The sequence below is a fragment of the Lepus europaeus genome, chromosome 17, assembly GCF_033115175.1.
Source record: "Lepus europaeus isolate LE1 chromosome 17, mLepTim1.pri, whole genome shotgun sequence".
NCBI lineage: Eukaryota > Metazoa > Chordata > Mammalia > Lagomorpha > Leporidae > Lepus > Lepus europaeus.
In genome coordinates this window covers 61,165,978-61,181,934 of record NC_084843.1, presented here as the reverse complement: position 1 = coordinate 61,181,934, position 15,957 = coordinate 61,165,978, and the positions used below count along the sequence as shown (strand labels likewise).

General features: G+C 50.7%; 1 protein-coding gene across 1 annotated transcript in view; it reads left to right on the top strand.

Annotated features, from left to right (window-relative positions):
* Positions 1-15,957, top strand: part of MICU1 (mitochondrial calcium uptake 1) — a 230,390-nt gene extending 214,433 nt beyond the window's left edge. The window contains exons 11-12 of the mRNA XM_062214805.1: positions 14,077-14,166; positions 15,039-15,957. Of these exons, the coding sequence (XP_062070789.1) occupies positions 14,077-14,166; positions 15,039-15,196 (248 nt within the window). The 3' untranslated portion in view covers positions 15,197-15,957. The remainder of the gene's footprint in view (positions 1-14,076; positions 14,167-15,038) is intronic.

Below are 15,957 nucleotides of genomic sequence, written 5' to 3'. Positions count from 1 at the left end.
ATGTGGTTCTGTGGGTTCAAAAGAAAAAAAAGTTCCAGGGCTCAGATACAAGTTTGGGAAATGCCAGAGTTATGCAGAATTTCTTCACGCAACATTGCTCCTGCCAGCTTTTTAATAGGCTAATGAGCATTATTAATCTCTGAAAGAGGGATGCCATTCCCAAACTTGATTTGTTCTAAAATATGTCTTAACAACCTGGAGTTAATGTTCCTCTGAAGAGCGTGAGAGATCCAGGCAGGCGGCCACTGCGGATATATCGACTTAAGAGCGAGGTCCAGTTCCTCCGAAATCAAAATGCCAAATGCCACTGAGGCTGTTTCTTTGGTTCTGGGTGGCCCCAGGTGAGACTGACACCTCCCAGGTCAGAATGAATTGTCCTTGGTAAACTGGGACCCTCTGAACAAAGAACGTTCTCCATGAAGGGTTGTGTTTCCACCAGGTCATCTCTTTTGCTTTTGTTTAGCACTTAAGATGAACTGGTTCTGCTGCCCATTCGAACACTTACCGGGCATAAAATTCGATGTATGACCTCTCACAGGCTGTCTGCGTGATTTAAGCAGTCTACTACAGAAGGTAATGGGAAATTGAACACGACTTCTTCCTCAGTGGTTGCCTGTGATGAAGAAGTTAGAGATTGGGCTGGAGCTCTGGAATAAATTATGGGCTTTATAACTCGGGCTATTCCTGTTCCTGCCAGGAAAATAAAAGGTTTCAGGTCCAGTAAAGGCCCCAGGAAAATGCCTCAGGATATAATAGATTCAGTAAACTTGGGGAACCAGCTGTGTCCCCCTTGCACTTGGAACTACAGTGCAGGAAAAGAACCTCCCAAGTACAGCCCGTGGACTTTGCTATTCATATCCCAGCACAAATCTGCTTAGATTGAAAACTGGAATTTGTGACACAGTTGTCCTTCATTCTTTAGTCATTCTGTGTGACAGGTCACCTTATGGTCAGTCAAGCTAAAGAGTCCATGGTGAAATCCTACTGGATGCTCTCTGCAGCCCCAGGTATTTTTTCTGAAGGACCACTCATGTCCTCAAACAATCAGGGTTTCTTTTATCTCTGCAGTGACACGGACAGCACAGCTGACCTCAAAGAACCTTTCTGGATTTTGAATTCTTCAAATCTAAGAATTTAGAGTAATAGAGCCCCACTTTGTGGCAGTTAGGTCCCTACTGGGTTGTTGAAGGAGTCAGAAATTCTTCTTTTAAAAACTTTTTATTTAATAATTTTATTGGAACGACAGAGTCTCCATCTGCTGGTTCACTCCTCAAGTGCCTGCAATGTCGGGCTGGGTAAGGGCAAAGCTAAGAGCTAGGAACTCCATCCAGGTCTCCCACATGGATGGCAGGGACTTAACTACTTGAGCCACCACTGCTGCCTCCCAAGGTGAACATTAGTGGGAAGGCTGGTGCTGGGTCTTAGTCCACCCGTACAAGGATGGACTGGGTCCGAGGAAAGGTAAGTGCGCCGCTCGCCCGTTCCCCAGCCTCCCAATCCCGGAGACAATCAGACGCAGCGGGGAGCCAAGTCTAGCAAGGACTCATTTACTTTGTGCAAAACAGAACCTTTTATAGCACAAAACTGCAGAGTCATTGGGGCAGGGCTAAGGACCACCAATCACTTAAACAGTCATTTTACGAGGGGATTTCTATAGGACTAGCCATATGTCTATACACTTGTTACTAGTTTTGTCACCTCCCCTGATGTTGTGCAGCCAATTAGTTTTAGTGGTAAACAACTTTGGATTCCGCCCACTTTACTTCCTTTGGGCACCATCATGTAACTAATTTCCCCACAGGCTGGAATCAGGAGTGGAGCCAGGACTTGAACCCCAGAACTCCAATATGGGAGGCAGGAGATGATGACCCAAGTACTCGGGCCCCTGGCACCCATGTGGGAGACCAGATGGAGCTCCTGGTTCCTTCAGCCTGGCCCAGCCCTAGCCCCAGTTGTTGTGAACATTAAGGAGTAAGCCAGCTTGCAGATCCCTCTCTCTCTGCCTCTCCTTTTCTATCTGCCTTGCAAATAAATAAATAAATCTTACAGGCGGTTAGAGCATGGTACTGATAAGTAAATAAATCTTTAAAAAAGAAATGATTGGAGTAAGCAGTTTCTAATATACTACACATTCTTATATTCTGAACAACCGCCTTGGCAAACAAGCTGCCACCCTCTCCCGAGCCCTCCAGTTCCTGCAGCAGTGGCCTTTGTGGGGTCCGTGGCCCTCACACATCTGGAACACCAACAGCAACGACTGTTTCGTAGCAGCCTCTGCACGCCAGGCATGGTGCCAAGAGCTTCCTCTGTGCTCTGAGTCCTAATCACTGACACCTGAAAGGGGGAGGGACTGTCCCGTCTTGTGGGTGCGGAAGCGCCTTGCTCATGGTGGCCATCTAGGCAGGGGGCAGGGCGCTCTAATCCCAAAGTCCACATCGTGTTGTTTGTCAGTGCAATCACAGTTCTGTTGGTGTTGGAAAATCTTTGCTGAAACAGTCCAACACTGAGCTTTTATTGAGACTTAACTGTTGTGCAAAAAATTGCACGAAGCATACATTTTGGTTTTAAACTCAAATCTAAGTTTGAGTTCCTGCTACTCACTACTTTTGTGACCTTGAACAGATGCCTAAATTCTCAAAGCCTCTGTTTCCTTTAGTGGTAATGGCATGCTTGTTTCAGGATAATCATGGAAATTAAGAGATAATACTGAGTTGATATAGAGACTGATGTAACTACACCCAGCTTCCTGTCCTGGTGTTCATCCCCCGGTGCTGACTTTTCCGCCTGCTTCTCTTGTTAAGGGGCTGATAGACTGGAAACAACCAATCCTATCCAGCCAATATGGTAGCATCCCAAAAAATTTATTTAAAGGAAAAAAAAACAGGGCCAGTTTTGTAGCATAGGGAGTGAAGCTACTTCCAATCCAGCTCTCTGCTAATGTGACTAGCAAAGTAGCGAAGACAGCCCAAGTCCTTGGGTCCCTGCCACCCATGTGGGAGAGCTGGATGAAGCTCCTAGCTCCTGGCTTCGGACTTTGCTAGCCTCAGCTGTTGCAGCCATTTGGGGAGTGAACCAGGGGATGAAAGATCTCTCTGTCTCTGACTCTCCCTCTGTAACTCTGCCTTTCAAATAAATAACTAAATCTTTTAAAAAGAAAGGAAAGGATGAAGGGAAGGAAGAAAGAGACGACCCTAGGGCCTGATGAGGCTTATTTTTTTCTCTGAGGAAATAATGTCTACCGCCTTTTCAGTCACTTCGAGATTCTTATTAACTCTGCCCACGGGCAGATCCTGGAAAGGATGGTGGAATGTCTAAGATGAGCCTCGGGTGAGGGGAGAATGCCGGGACCAGGCCCCTTCCCCTGTCACTCCTTTGACACCTTGTGCAGGTCATCACTTCTCCGGCTGGAGTGACATTAAATATCTAAGTGTTCTTCCGAATTTCAAATTCTATGACTGTGGCTAAACCAGCTTTTTACTGAATGTAATAACGTTTTATAGCCTAAAGCTAAATCCAAATGTATGTGAAGAAGAACTGACTTACAGTTATTACATAGATTGCCTCCCAAGCAAGACTGTTGAATTCCCAGAAGAAGGGTGGCAGTTTTTAATTTATTTTCTTGTTAGGAAATTTTAAACTTAATTAGACTTTAGCCCAGTGCCTCTGTAAAATCTAATTTATGGGGTTTGGTAATATAGTTGCAGAAGAATGCTGTTCAGTAAAATGCACCTAAAATATGAGTGCAGTGAGGTGTTAAGAGCCACTTGGGAAGCCTGTGCCCCCAACTCTGACCCCTGATTCCAGCTTCCTGCTAATGTGCACCTTGGGAAACAGTAGTATGGCTCAAGTAATTGGGTTCCTGCCCCATGTGGGAGACTTGGATTGAGTTCCTGGCTCCCAGCTTCAGCCCAGCCCAGCCCAGCCATTGCAGGCATTTGGGAGTACACCAGCAAATGGAAGCTGTCTGCCTCTCAGAGGGGGGCTGGGGGAAGAGAGAGGGAGAGAGTTGTTTTCAATGAGGGCAGTTATATATAAAATATGATTTTAGGAACCCTAAGACACTATTTCGAAACATAAATACCTCCTCATTGGCCAGCTCTGTTAGCTTTCTCTTGCTGCAAATAACTTAGAAGCTTAAAATGGTACCTGTGTATTCCGTCCCAGTTCTGAAGTCACAGTCTGGGTACAGAAGAGCTGAGTGCTCTGCTCAGGATCTTAACAAGGTGCTGGCATGGCTGCGTTTCTCCTGGAGGTCAGCGTCTTCTCCCAGGGTCATTCTTGGTGTTGGCAGAATTCCGCCCTTGCTGGTGAAGCACTGAGGTGTCTGCCGCGCTGACCGTGGGCGGGGCGTTGCCCTCGGGCCACCGCAGTTCTGTGCCATGCCACGCTCTCAGAGCTTCGCAGCCCACTTCCTCAACGACAGCAGGAGACTCTGCCCAGGCTGCCAAGGTGGATCCTTACGTAGTGGAACCCTGGGAGCACCCGTGCCCTCATCGGTTGCGGATAAAGTAATGTCATCACGGGAATGTTAGCCTGTCGTAGACACAGGTCCTGCCTACCTCGAGGAGAGGGGATTCTACAGGATGTCTGGGCCAGCGTGGGGATACGTTGGGGGCCATCTCAGAATTCTGGCTGTTCTCTGAGGGCTTCTGAAGATATGGACATAACGGATATAAGCTGTTATGTTACCTAAATAAATAATAACATGGCAGTCATTTTTAAAAAAATATTTATTTCTTTATGTAAAAGGCAGAGTGACAGACAGAGTTTGCCCATCCTTTTCTTTACTCCCCACATGGCCATAACAGCCACAGCTGGGCCAGGCCGAAATAGGAGCCAGGAACTCCATCAGGTCTCCCACGTGGGTGGCAGGAACCAAACACTTGGGCCATCTTCCACTGCCTTCCCGGGTGCATTAGCAGGACACTGGATTGAAAGTGGAAGAGTTGGGGGCTGGCGCCGTGGCTCAACAGGCAAATCCTCCACCTTGCGGCACTGGCACACCGGGTTCTAGTCCCGGTTGGGGTGCCGGATTCTGTCCCAGTTGCCCCTCTTCCAGGCCAGCTCTCTGCTGTGGCCCGGGAGTGCAGTGGATGATGGCCCAAGTGCTTGGGTCCTGTACCCCATGGGAGACCAGGAGAAGCACCTGGCTCCTGGCTTCGGATCAGCACGATGCGCCGGCCGCAGCAGCCATTGGAGGGTGAACCAACGGCAAAAGGAAGACCTTTCTCTCTGCCTGTCACTCAGACTTCCACTCTGCCTGTCAAAAAAAAAAAAAAGCTTCTGTGGGTGGCCAGCCTTTGTACTTCTCTTCTTCATTCCACTTTGCAAGAACATTTAGGAGTGAAGAGGAGTGCTGGCCAGGATGCCCTCATTTAAAAAGAACTCATCAACTTTTTTAAGTAAACGTATTCATGAGGTAATGTATTTCAAATTCTGCAATTAGTGTTTGCTTCATGAGGCATTGTCTCTGCAAAGACCTGGTTAGAGACACCTAGCAGTTCTAAAGATTGAGTGTGACTTAACCACATCACCTCTTGTGTATCATGATTTACTAAATTCTCCAAGTGCCCCGAGGAGGAGAGCTGCTTCCAAGATTCACAGTCTGAGAGTGGAGGGTCCGCGTCAGAGAAACTGCCGCCTAAATGGGGAGGGACAGCCGGCATGACGCCCCACTGAGGGAAAGGCCACACTCCCGCCACCACACGTTCGGGCTCTGGGGAAGCCCACAGCCGGACACCACCAAGGAAGTCATTCGATAAAGAGTGGAGAAGGGTGGTTTCTCCTCATGACTGAGGCTAGAATAAGACAGGAACTGGTTCAGTAAATGCTGCGCCTGTCCGTGGAATGCTCTGCAGCTATTAAATTGTGGGAATTCCTTAGGAAGCTGCCGCAGTACTGGCAGGGAGGGATTTCTTTTTTTTTTTTTTTTTTTTTTTTTTTTTTTTTTTTTTACAGGCAGAGTGGACAGTGAGAGAGAGAGACAGAGAGAAAGGTCTCCCTTTTTGCCATTGGTTCACCCTCCAATGGCCGCTGCAGCCAGCGCACCGCGCTGAACCAAAGGCAGGAGCCAGGTGCTTCTCCTGGTCTCCCATGCGGGTGCAGGGCCCAAGAACCTGAGCCATCCTCCACTGCACTCCCGGGCCACAGCAGAGAGCTGACCTGGAAGAGGGGCAACCGGGACAGAATCCAGTGCCCCGACCGGGACTAGAACCCGGTGCCCATATGGGATGCTGGTGCCGCAGGTGGAGGATTAGCCTAGTGAGCCCCGGCGCCAGCCAGAGGGATTTCTAAGACACATTAAGAGGGTGAAGCAGGGGCCGACGCCGTGGCTCGGTAGGTTAATCCTCCACCTGCGGCACCAGCATCCCATATGGCCACCGGGTTCTAGTCCCAGTTGCTCCTCTTCCTATCCAGCTCTCTGCTGTGGCCTGGGAAAGCAGTAGAAGATGGCCCAAGTCCTTGGGAACACTGCACCCACATGGGAGACCTGGAAGAAGCTCCTGGCTTCGGATCAGTGCAATTCTGGCTGTTGCAGCCATTTGGGGAGTGAACCAACGGAAGGAAGACCTTTCTGTCTCTCCCTCTCACTGTAACCCTACCTCTCAAATAAATTTTTAAAAAAATCTTTTAAAAAAAAAAAGTATAAAGCAAACCACCATACCCAGAGAATCATCTTGTAGGGGAAAGGGGGGGGGGGTAAAGAATAAATGTTTGACTCCATATCCAAAACCTATTTCTGGAAACCCTGATAATATGACAACTTGGGCTCTTGCCCAGGAGCCGAGATCTGGAGGGAAACTTCAGCCTTTTATACCGCTTGAATTTTCAAGCAGGTGGATGGGAGAGAAGCAAGTTATCCCGGTCGGTCGATTGTCTGCAGAGAAGCTCTGGCTTTGTTGGAACAGTTCCCTTGCAGGGAGGCTTGCCTGGCAGCTGTACACCCCTCCTGATGGCGCTCGCCCCCACCCCGGCACCCTCAGGCTCTCTAGACAGGCTGCAGCACCCTTTCCTGCTTTCATCACTTCATTCAAACGGACTCCTCCACCCACTAGCCTACCTGCTCCCTAGAACAGGCTGTCACTTTGTCCCTTTAGAATTCAGATCCAAAGACAGGTGCAGTATGTAAGACACCACTTGGATCTCTGTCTTCTGCATTCCAAATAAAATGAAAACTTAAAAGTTTTTTGAAAGCAGACCCAAAAAAGGGGCAGTCATTTGACACAGCCATTAAGCCTCCACATGGGATGCCTGCATCCCATATCCGAGTGCCTGGTTCAAGTCCCAGCTCTGCTTCCTAATCCAGCTTCCTGGTGATGTGCAGAACAGAATGGCTCAAGGACTCGGGGTCCCTGCCACCCATGTGAGAGACCCAGGTTGAGTTCCAAGCTCCTATTGCGGGCATTTGAGACGTGAACCAGCACATGGAAGATCTCTCTGTCTCTCTGCTTTTCAAATAAGATTATTTGAAAAAAATTCCATATCAGAACACCTGCATTTGAGTGCCAGCTTCACTCATGATTCCAGTTTCCTGCTAATGCACACCCTGGAGGCAGCAGGTGGTGGCTCGATTACTTGCGTCCCTACTATCCCCACGGGAGACCTGGACCGAGTTCCTACTCCCAGGCCTTTGGGATTGAGGGAGTTCTTGCTCTCTTAACCTTAAGTAAAACAAATTTAAACTTTTTTTAAATTTCATGTCCAAAATGTACCTCCTACCAAATATACATTCTTCCATTGTCATCCATGTGCATGGACTCTTCTATCAGACGTTCTCCATGGTACGGATATACAGCCTCCCCTGCTAAACTAGGATCAGCTGAAACCACTGACTGCCTAATGGTGCTGGTAGAAATGCCTGCACCTTGTGGACACGATGTAATGGGGAAACAACACTGGATGGTATCAATAAATCTAATTACCAAGTCAGTTGGTACCAAATTCAGCATGTTAAGCCCACTGAAGCCATCATCTGGGATGGTGCTCTGAGGTTCAGAAAACCTGACTAGAGATTTTTTTCTATGGAATGTACCAGAGATTAGGAGGAGACTACTAGTATCCCTGTGACGGGCAGCCTGAGCACATAGAAGAGACAGCCTGCCCAGGGCTCTAACGCACCAGGCAGAACAAGGAACCATTTTCTTTATTGGTGCTCTGCACTGCTCTTGGCTCCCTAAACTGCCTGTTCTAAGTGCCCAGATTCCCCTCCCCCAGCCCTATCCCAGCATCAGGGCGAGATGTGTATGTTGTGTTTGCCTGAGGTAGAAAAGAAAGGACAAATGCTCTTCAAGGAAAAATTCTCCACCTTGTTCTTCCCAAAGCCAGCTACAGATGGACTTAGGAAGCTAAAAGGCTGGTCTCCAGCCGAGCCTCTAGGATACCCATGTCCCAGGTCAGTGTTTGGGTTCAATTTCCAGCTCTGGCTTCTGCTAATGCCGACCCTGGGAGGCAGCGGTGATGGCTCAGGGAACTGGGTCCCTGCCGCCCACATGGGAGGCCTGCACTGAGTTCTTGGCTCTTTGGCCAGGGCCCAGCCCTGGCCATTAGAACTGTTGCAGGCACTGGGAAATGAACCAGTGGATGGGAGGTAGAGCTCTCTCTCATGTGCAGATATCTCCCCCACCCCGCCGCCAATAAATTTTAAAAAAAGGAAAGAAGCCAAGGCACCTGTATCACAGGCTTTTCCAGAGCTGAAACAGAAATGTCCCTCAGTGCACCTTGGCAGTCACAAACCAGCACTTTGATTTTCCCCACTGCAATCTAGTGAGGCAGGTAATCACATGGCCACGCAGCGAGACTGTCAGCGCCTTAGCGTGAGGAGGAGACAGCTGCCGACTGGGTCGTGCTGCCCAAAGCTGTCTGGAGGTGTGAGTGGCAGCGTGGGGAAGAGCCCCCAGCGCCACCTTTGTTACCCACACCCCTCCCTGGCTCGCTGTTGGTTGTGTTTCCAGCATCCTGAGGTTGGCAGCATGAGCTCTGAGGGAAGGCCACGTGCACGGAGCAGGCAGCTGTGTGGTCTGTGACACTGGCTCCGCACAGCTGCTAGCTACTCTCTGATTGAGCCCTGAGACTCCTTCCTCTTGAGGCTTACAGTTCATAGAGGAATCGGTGTGGCTCATGCCAGGGCCCCAGGGGACCCAGTGAATCCAAGGAAGTGCTCTGGGCTGCGTTCTGCAGCCCGCTCTGTCCCCGTCTGGCTTTGGGACCCCGCGCGAGTTACTGAACTTCCCTGGATTTAACGTTTCCTCTGAGGTCTCTCCCAGCTCTAAGATTCTCTGGCTCCTAGTGGACGTTCGGACACTCAGCACTCCGAACACCGCTGTTTAACTGCTACGCGCCACAGTTTTATGTCCCGAAGCTTATATCCTGCCACGCAAACTCGGAATGTGTTTCTTCCTACTGTTGCATTGTCCGGTTAGGAACCGTGCTAGGGAGTAAACTGGGGACCTGCCACGACTCAGCTGCTGCATGGACTCCTCAAAAAGCCAGATGGCCCTAGATTTTAGTGTGCCAGTTGAGCCTGCTTCTACAAATTCTCCCCATCCGGTCTAATAGAAGTGACCCGATCTCATGGCAGCTGGGCCAGATTGGTACCAAAGGACTGCACGGGCCTTGGACACCTAGCCCTTCTCCAGGTGCCTTTGTGCTCCCTGTAGATGTACTGCAGATTAGGAACTGGAATCCCGGCCACCAACCAGTTAGCATCAGCAAATAGGGGAGGCCAAAACGCTAGTACCAACAACTGGTCTGCATAGAGGAGTCTAGATCGGGGTGGGGGAGGGGAGGACTGTTCTGCTTGCTGCGATTTAATTATGACTGTGATTCAGATATGTTGGAAGCAGTAATTGAGCCAACTCTCAGGACCAGCTGTCAAGCTCTTGGCTGGTAATCTGCTGTCAACCCACTTGTCCCAAGAGCTCGCAGAGTGACAGCTCACCAGCTAGTTAGATAGTTGTCTCCTCTGGCTTTGATTGACCCTGGGGTGCCCACCTGAGGATCTTGGCCAGCAAGGGGGCACTCCAGCTAGACTGTTAAATAGCCCGTGCTATCCCAGGGGTTTGAGTCACAATGACTAGCAGCCCTGGTTTTGTCTCCGATAATACAAAGGGTGCCAGAACCCTCTCCGTGTGCAGCGGAACGAAATCTCTAACCGTGTGCAGAGATGGCATCTGTAATGAGGCATGCTTGCACCCCCAGAGTTCCCTATTCTGCAGTCACTTACTACCACTTTAATGAGTCTCACTAAAAATAGGCAGGAGCTCTCACTGACGTCCTTGGATATTGTACAGTTAATGGTTTATTTAGAGGAGACGGAGCCATCTTCCTCGGGAGAAGGATGAGTATTCGGAATGTCAGTACGGTACTCCGAATGTCAGTGCGGTACTCCGAATGTCAGTGCGGTCGGCAGTAGGCATTCTGCCCTGCGAGAATGTGGAACTAGGAAAGAAGACAGCTGTCAGTTACAGCTCAGAGAAGTACAAGATTGAGGTGACGGCGCTGTGTTGTAGCGGGTAAAGCCACTGCCTGCAACGCCGGCATCCTATATGGGCGCCGGTTCATGTCCCAGCTGCTCCTCTTCTGATCCAGCTCTCTGCCAATGGCCTGAGAAAGCAGCAGAGGATGGCCCAATTGTTTGGGACCCTGCCGCCCACACAGGATACCTGGATGTAGCTTCTGGCTCCTGGCTTTGGCCTGGCACAGCCTCAGTCATTATGGCCATTTGGGGAGTGAACCAGCAGACAGAAGATCTGGCTCACTTTCTCTCCCTCTCTCTGTAACTGACTTTCAAATAAATCTTTTTAAAAATTTTTAAAAGAAGTACAAGATTGATGTGAGAGGCACAGAGAGGAAGGGTTAATAAAAGGCATTTGTGTTTGTCCAATACAAAGTCCTCATCGCCTGCTCGGGACCCACCGCCGTGGCACCAGCGGGTATAAGGCAGCAGTCCTGGTGTGAGAGCATCATTCCCCTGCCTCTCATTTTCACTGCACAGTCCTGCGAGGTGCCGTCTCCTTAGTTAGATGTTCCCACTGAGAAACAGAATGACCGGCTGTCTCCGTGCTCCTGACTTGGCCCTCTGATGCCTCTTCCTGCCCTGGGCAGTTTAATTAGCAGGAACCGGTTCTTCCTGGGCTGGGTCAAGTATCCACACCTCGGAGGCTGTATTTCTAAACCCTGCAACTCTGCAGTCTTGTGGATTTCCCAAGAACACATCCTGGGAACGTCCGCCAGTCTCTTCTGCTCCTGTCTTTTCCTTGCAAGGACTGTGGATCCTCACTTCACCCTGACTCACACGCTGGGAAGAGGGCAGTTGGAACAGGAACCCAACACTGCAGGAAGAGGACACTGGCTCTTCTCCCACCCACCCCCACCCCGGAGCAGCCTGGACCCCGCAGACCAGAGCTTGCAGCCAAAACATCTTGCCTCACATCTGTGCCACACAAGAGCGCAGCTACTTCTGTATGCCCCCCTCCATCTTTACCCTTAGATTCCAGAAGACACCACTGAACCCTTCTGTGAGCTGCTCAGCACCTCAGCAGTTACCTTTCCCGCATCCCCGATTTGAATATGAGACCATTTACAGAGGTCAGGTGACTTGTTCAGGGTCACACACCAAGTTGTTGGTGGAGACAGGACTGGGGCCCAGGTCTTTCTTTTTTTATTTTTATTTTATTTTTTTTGACAGGCAGAGTTAGACAGTGAGAGAGAGAGAGAGAGAGAGAGAGAGAGAGAAAGGTCTTCCATCCATTGGTTCATCCCCCAAATGGCTGCTACGGCTGGCGCACTGCGCCGATCTGAAGCCAGGAGCCAGGTGCTTCCTCCTGGTCTCCCATGTGGGTGCAGGGCCCAAGCACTTGGGCCATCCTCCACTGCCTTCCCGGGCCACAGCAGAGAGCTGGACTGGAAGAGGAGCAACCGGGACTAGAACCCAGGATACCGGTGCCGCAGGCAGAGAATTAGCCAAGTGAGCCACGGTGCCAGCCAACACAGGTCTTTCAATCACATTGTTTTGTTCCTCTGTGTTGTTCTGTATTTATAGCTGCCCTGTTATGGATCTGTGAAGGTGACAGAGGTGAAGTGAAAGAGCAGATGCAGAAAAAGAAATGCCAAAGACAGGTTGCCAACAGTCAGTGCTGGACCAGGTCAAAACGAGGAGCCAGGAGCTCCATCCGGGTCTCCCATGTGGGTGGCAGGAACTCAAGGACTCGGGCTTTTGTCTGCTGCCTCCTTGGCACATTAGCAGGAAGCTGGATTGGAAACAGAGTAGCTGAGACTTAAGTTTCCAGAATGAAATAAGCGGCGATGACTCTAGTTTAAGTTCCTATTGCTTCTGAATGAATTGAACCTGAAAGTTACAGAGAGCGCCCCCTCGCTAACTGACTTAATCCTTTTCTGTCCTCCAAGTTTGACCTCAGTTAAGCTCACCTGTAAGTAATAACATAATTGGTAGGTTTAGCAAAACCAGGCTCGAGGGTAAATGAGAACAAAGGCAGTAGAAATTGCCTCGGCTTTCCTGAGACTCCAAGTCTCACATGACTGCTAGTGTTTCACAGTAAATGTCAGAGAAAGAATATGACAAGAGAAAAACAGACCTTGTGCTCACTGGGATAAAAAAAAAAATCTTTTAAAGATTGTAGCATACTGAGCTGGTTGAGACAGGGACTGCACCTCCCTGGTGCAGCTGAACGAAGACTAAGTGGCTGGTGCAAGACTGGGGGCAGGAGAGGCATGGGGGCGAGGAGCTCCCCAGGCAGGTGCAGGGCCAGCGGTCAGACAGCGAGGCGGGACGCTGCTGTGCGCTCCCTGCAGGCCTCCTGGTTCTCCCGCCCATTCCTGGAGCTGCCTGCTTATTTCCTTGAACCTTTGCTGTCATGTTGTTTCCAGTGGGAGGGAAATGCCATGGAGACCACAGTCATATCAGCTATCCTTTTCTCTTTAAAGTTTATTATTACTTGAAAGAGTAGCAGACAGGGAGAGTCAGAGATCTTCCAGCCTCTGGTTCACTCTCCAAAAGCCTGCAACAGCCAGTGCTGGGCCAGGAGCTCCATCCGGGTCTCCTGTGTGGGTGGCAGGAACTCAAGCAGTTGGGCTCTTGTCTGCTGCCTCCCTAGCACATTAGCAGGAAGCTGGATTGGAAGCAGATTAGCTGGGACTTGAACCAGCTGGGATGTGAGTGTCCCAAGTGGTGCCACAACACTCTACTTTTTTTTTTCCTATTTTTTTAAAGAAACTTATAGTAATTTCCTAGAGAAGTTTCCCCTACATGCTGTAGACTTCTAGGATCCCATTTTTAGATATAATGTGGATTTTCACTTTTTTAAAAAAAATCTGTTGTCGAGGCCAGCACTGTGGCATGGCAGGTGAAGCCACCACCTGCAGTGCCAGCATCCCATATGGGTGCTGGTTCGAGTCCCAGCTGCTCCACTTCTGATCCAGTTCTCTGCTATGGCCTGGGAAAGCAGTAGAAGATGGCCCAAGAGTGAAGCTCCTGGCTTCGGATCAGCCCAGCTACGGCCATTGTGGCCATTTGGGGAGCGAACCAGCAGATGGGAGACCTCTCTCTACCTCTGCCTCTCTAACTGCCCTTCAAATAAATGAATAAATCTTTTTTTAAAAAAAAATGTGCTGTGGTAGAATATGAATAGATATAAAATATTATTTCTTAACTATTTTAAAAAGTATAGTCAATGCTATTAATTACATTCACAGTGTTGTACAACCATTGCCACTGTCTACCTATCACCCCAAACACAGATTTTGGGCCCACTAAGCCCTAACTCCCCAGCCCTGCATCCCTGGTAACCTCCAGTGTAGTTCCTTTCTCTATGAACTTAACAGCAGGCATTCCCAGTTATACCCATCTGTGCCTCCCAAAGTGCCAGCAGGAGACAAGCACGGAACCGGGCACAAAAGAAAAAGGGGGTCCGGGATAAAAAGCAAGTCTTCGTGTTCTTAACAATCACAGAGTCCGTCGTGCACGGTCCTTGTGCCTGAGCGGCTTTACCCCCGCGTCGACGGGAAGCAACATGCCAGCCCCTGTGCGCTGCCGCTGACTCGGCGTCTTTCTGTTCTCAGTGACCATGCAGCAGGTGGCCAGGACGGTGGCTAAAGTGGAACTCTCAGACCACGTGTGCGACGTGGTGTTTGCGCTCTTTGACTGCGACGGTGAGTGGAGCCCTCTGAGGAGGGCGAGCGGCTCTCTGCGCTTATGGGCGCTGGGGACCACGAGCCTTGTACATGGCCCCCTTCCTTCTCCGTGTTGCGGTATGGAGAAATACACCCCCCACACACACCCTGCTACGTGTTCCATGCTTTGTCTTGCAATTCCAGCTTTCCTGAAGACCAAAAATGAATTTATGACCATTAGGCTCTTAAAAATGGAATCAGAAGTACTAGACCTAGCTCGTGGCCTGTTGGTAAAGAGCAGCCAAGTATTTTAATGTCCCTGGAAGGCCGGTACTGGTCTCTCCTTGGCACTGCAGCTCGCACACTGGCCGGTGGTGTCTGTGGCCACTCTGATGGGCCCAAGGAAGGGATCCTACTTACACTCTGCGTTATTTTTCAGCTATGTTGGCTGATACAATGGAAAGTCACGTTTTTTTCAGTGCTCACTTCATGCCCGTAAACGACTCTGTTGCAGCTAATCTGCTCACTTAATCTTCTGACATAGGTATTGTTATTAGCCAGATTTTATAGCTGAAGAAGCCAAGTCTCAGGCCCCAACCACACTTGGAAGTATTTTGTCTTTCCCTCTCGCAACCTGGGAGTATGCGGAGGGAGCAAGCACAGGACCTGTTTAGCTCATTCCCCACGCCTGCCCCGGAACCTGGCTTGCACATTTCCTCACGCAGCTTTGGTCACGCGACCCTGATCGGTCGCTGCGTTGCCATCAGATGCCTCTAGGAAGGAGTGAGCTGGTTCCTTGTAAGCTGCAGGCGTGTGCTGGGCTCAGGGGCCCGGGTTCTGGGGACGAGGATCTCTCAAAGGCTGTGTTTCCGGGCCTCCACTTACCCCGTTGTGTTTGCCTCTTCCTCCAGGCAACGGGGAGCTGAGCAATAAGGAATTTGTTTCCATCATGAAGCAGCGGCTGATGAGAGGCCTGGAGAAGCCCAAAGACATGGGCTTCACCCGCCTCATGCAGGCCATGTGGAAATGTGCGCAGGAGACCGCCTGGGACTTCGCTCTGCCCAAGTAGGAGCGCAGAGCTGCAAGGTGGGGCCGCCGCCTGCACCCCAGGCACCCTGGACCCTGGAGCCCCTGAGCAAGAGCCCCAGCATGGCCCTTCACACAGCTGCCTCTGGAAGTAGTGTGCCCTCCCTCCCAGGAGCGGCCTGGCCACTCCCCCTGTCCCCTCTGCTAGGCACTGGCTCTGCCCGTGAGTAGCCCCGTGGATTCTCACAGACACAGTCCCACGAGCTTGGCCCTGTGGCCCGGCCGGCGGCACCTTGAATGGAGGTGCAGGGACCACGCACCCCTGCCAGCCGGTCCTCAGCTCACTTCCGCCGCGGGTTTATACCAGCAAGGATGCTCCTTGCTTCTCCTTGGGCTGCAGTTGTGTCGTGCTTTGCTTTAAGTACAAGCTGGGGAGATCGCTGGCAGGCAGAGCGCAGTCTGTGATAACAAAGCTGACCCAGCCGGCCAGAGGAGGGATCCGTGTCGCAGCCCGGGCTGGCTCTGCAGCCAGGTCCGAGAAGGCCACACGCTCAGTGGGACCAGAGCGGGACTGCAGATTCAGAGTAGCTGCTCGCGGCTCTGCGGGCCGCCGCCCTCCTGCCTCCCCGGCTCAGCTCCCTGCGCCGTGACTGGGCTCACATCCCCGCCAGTGCCACCGAGCAGCCCTCAGAAGCTGAGCCTGTCTGCCCTGTGGCTTAAATACTTGTGGACTATCACTTTCATTATTAATTATAATGGTTTGCAATAAATGCCTCCAGTGGCTCCTGTCGCCTTTATTCTAGG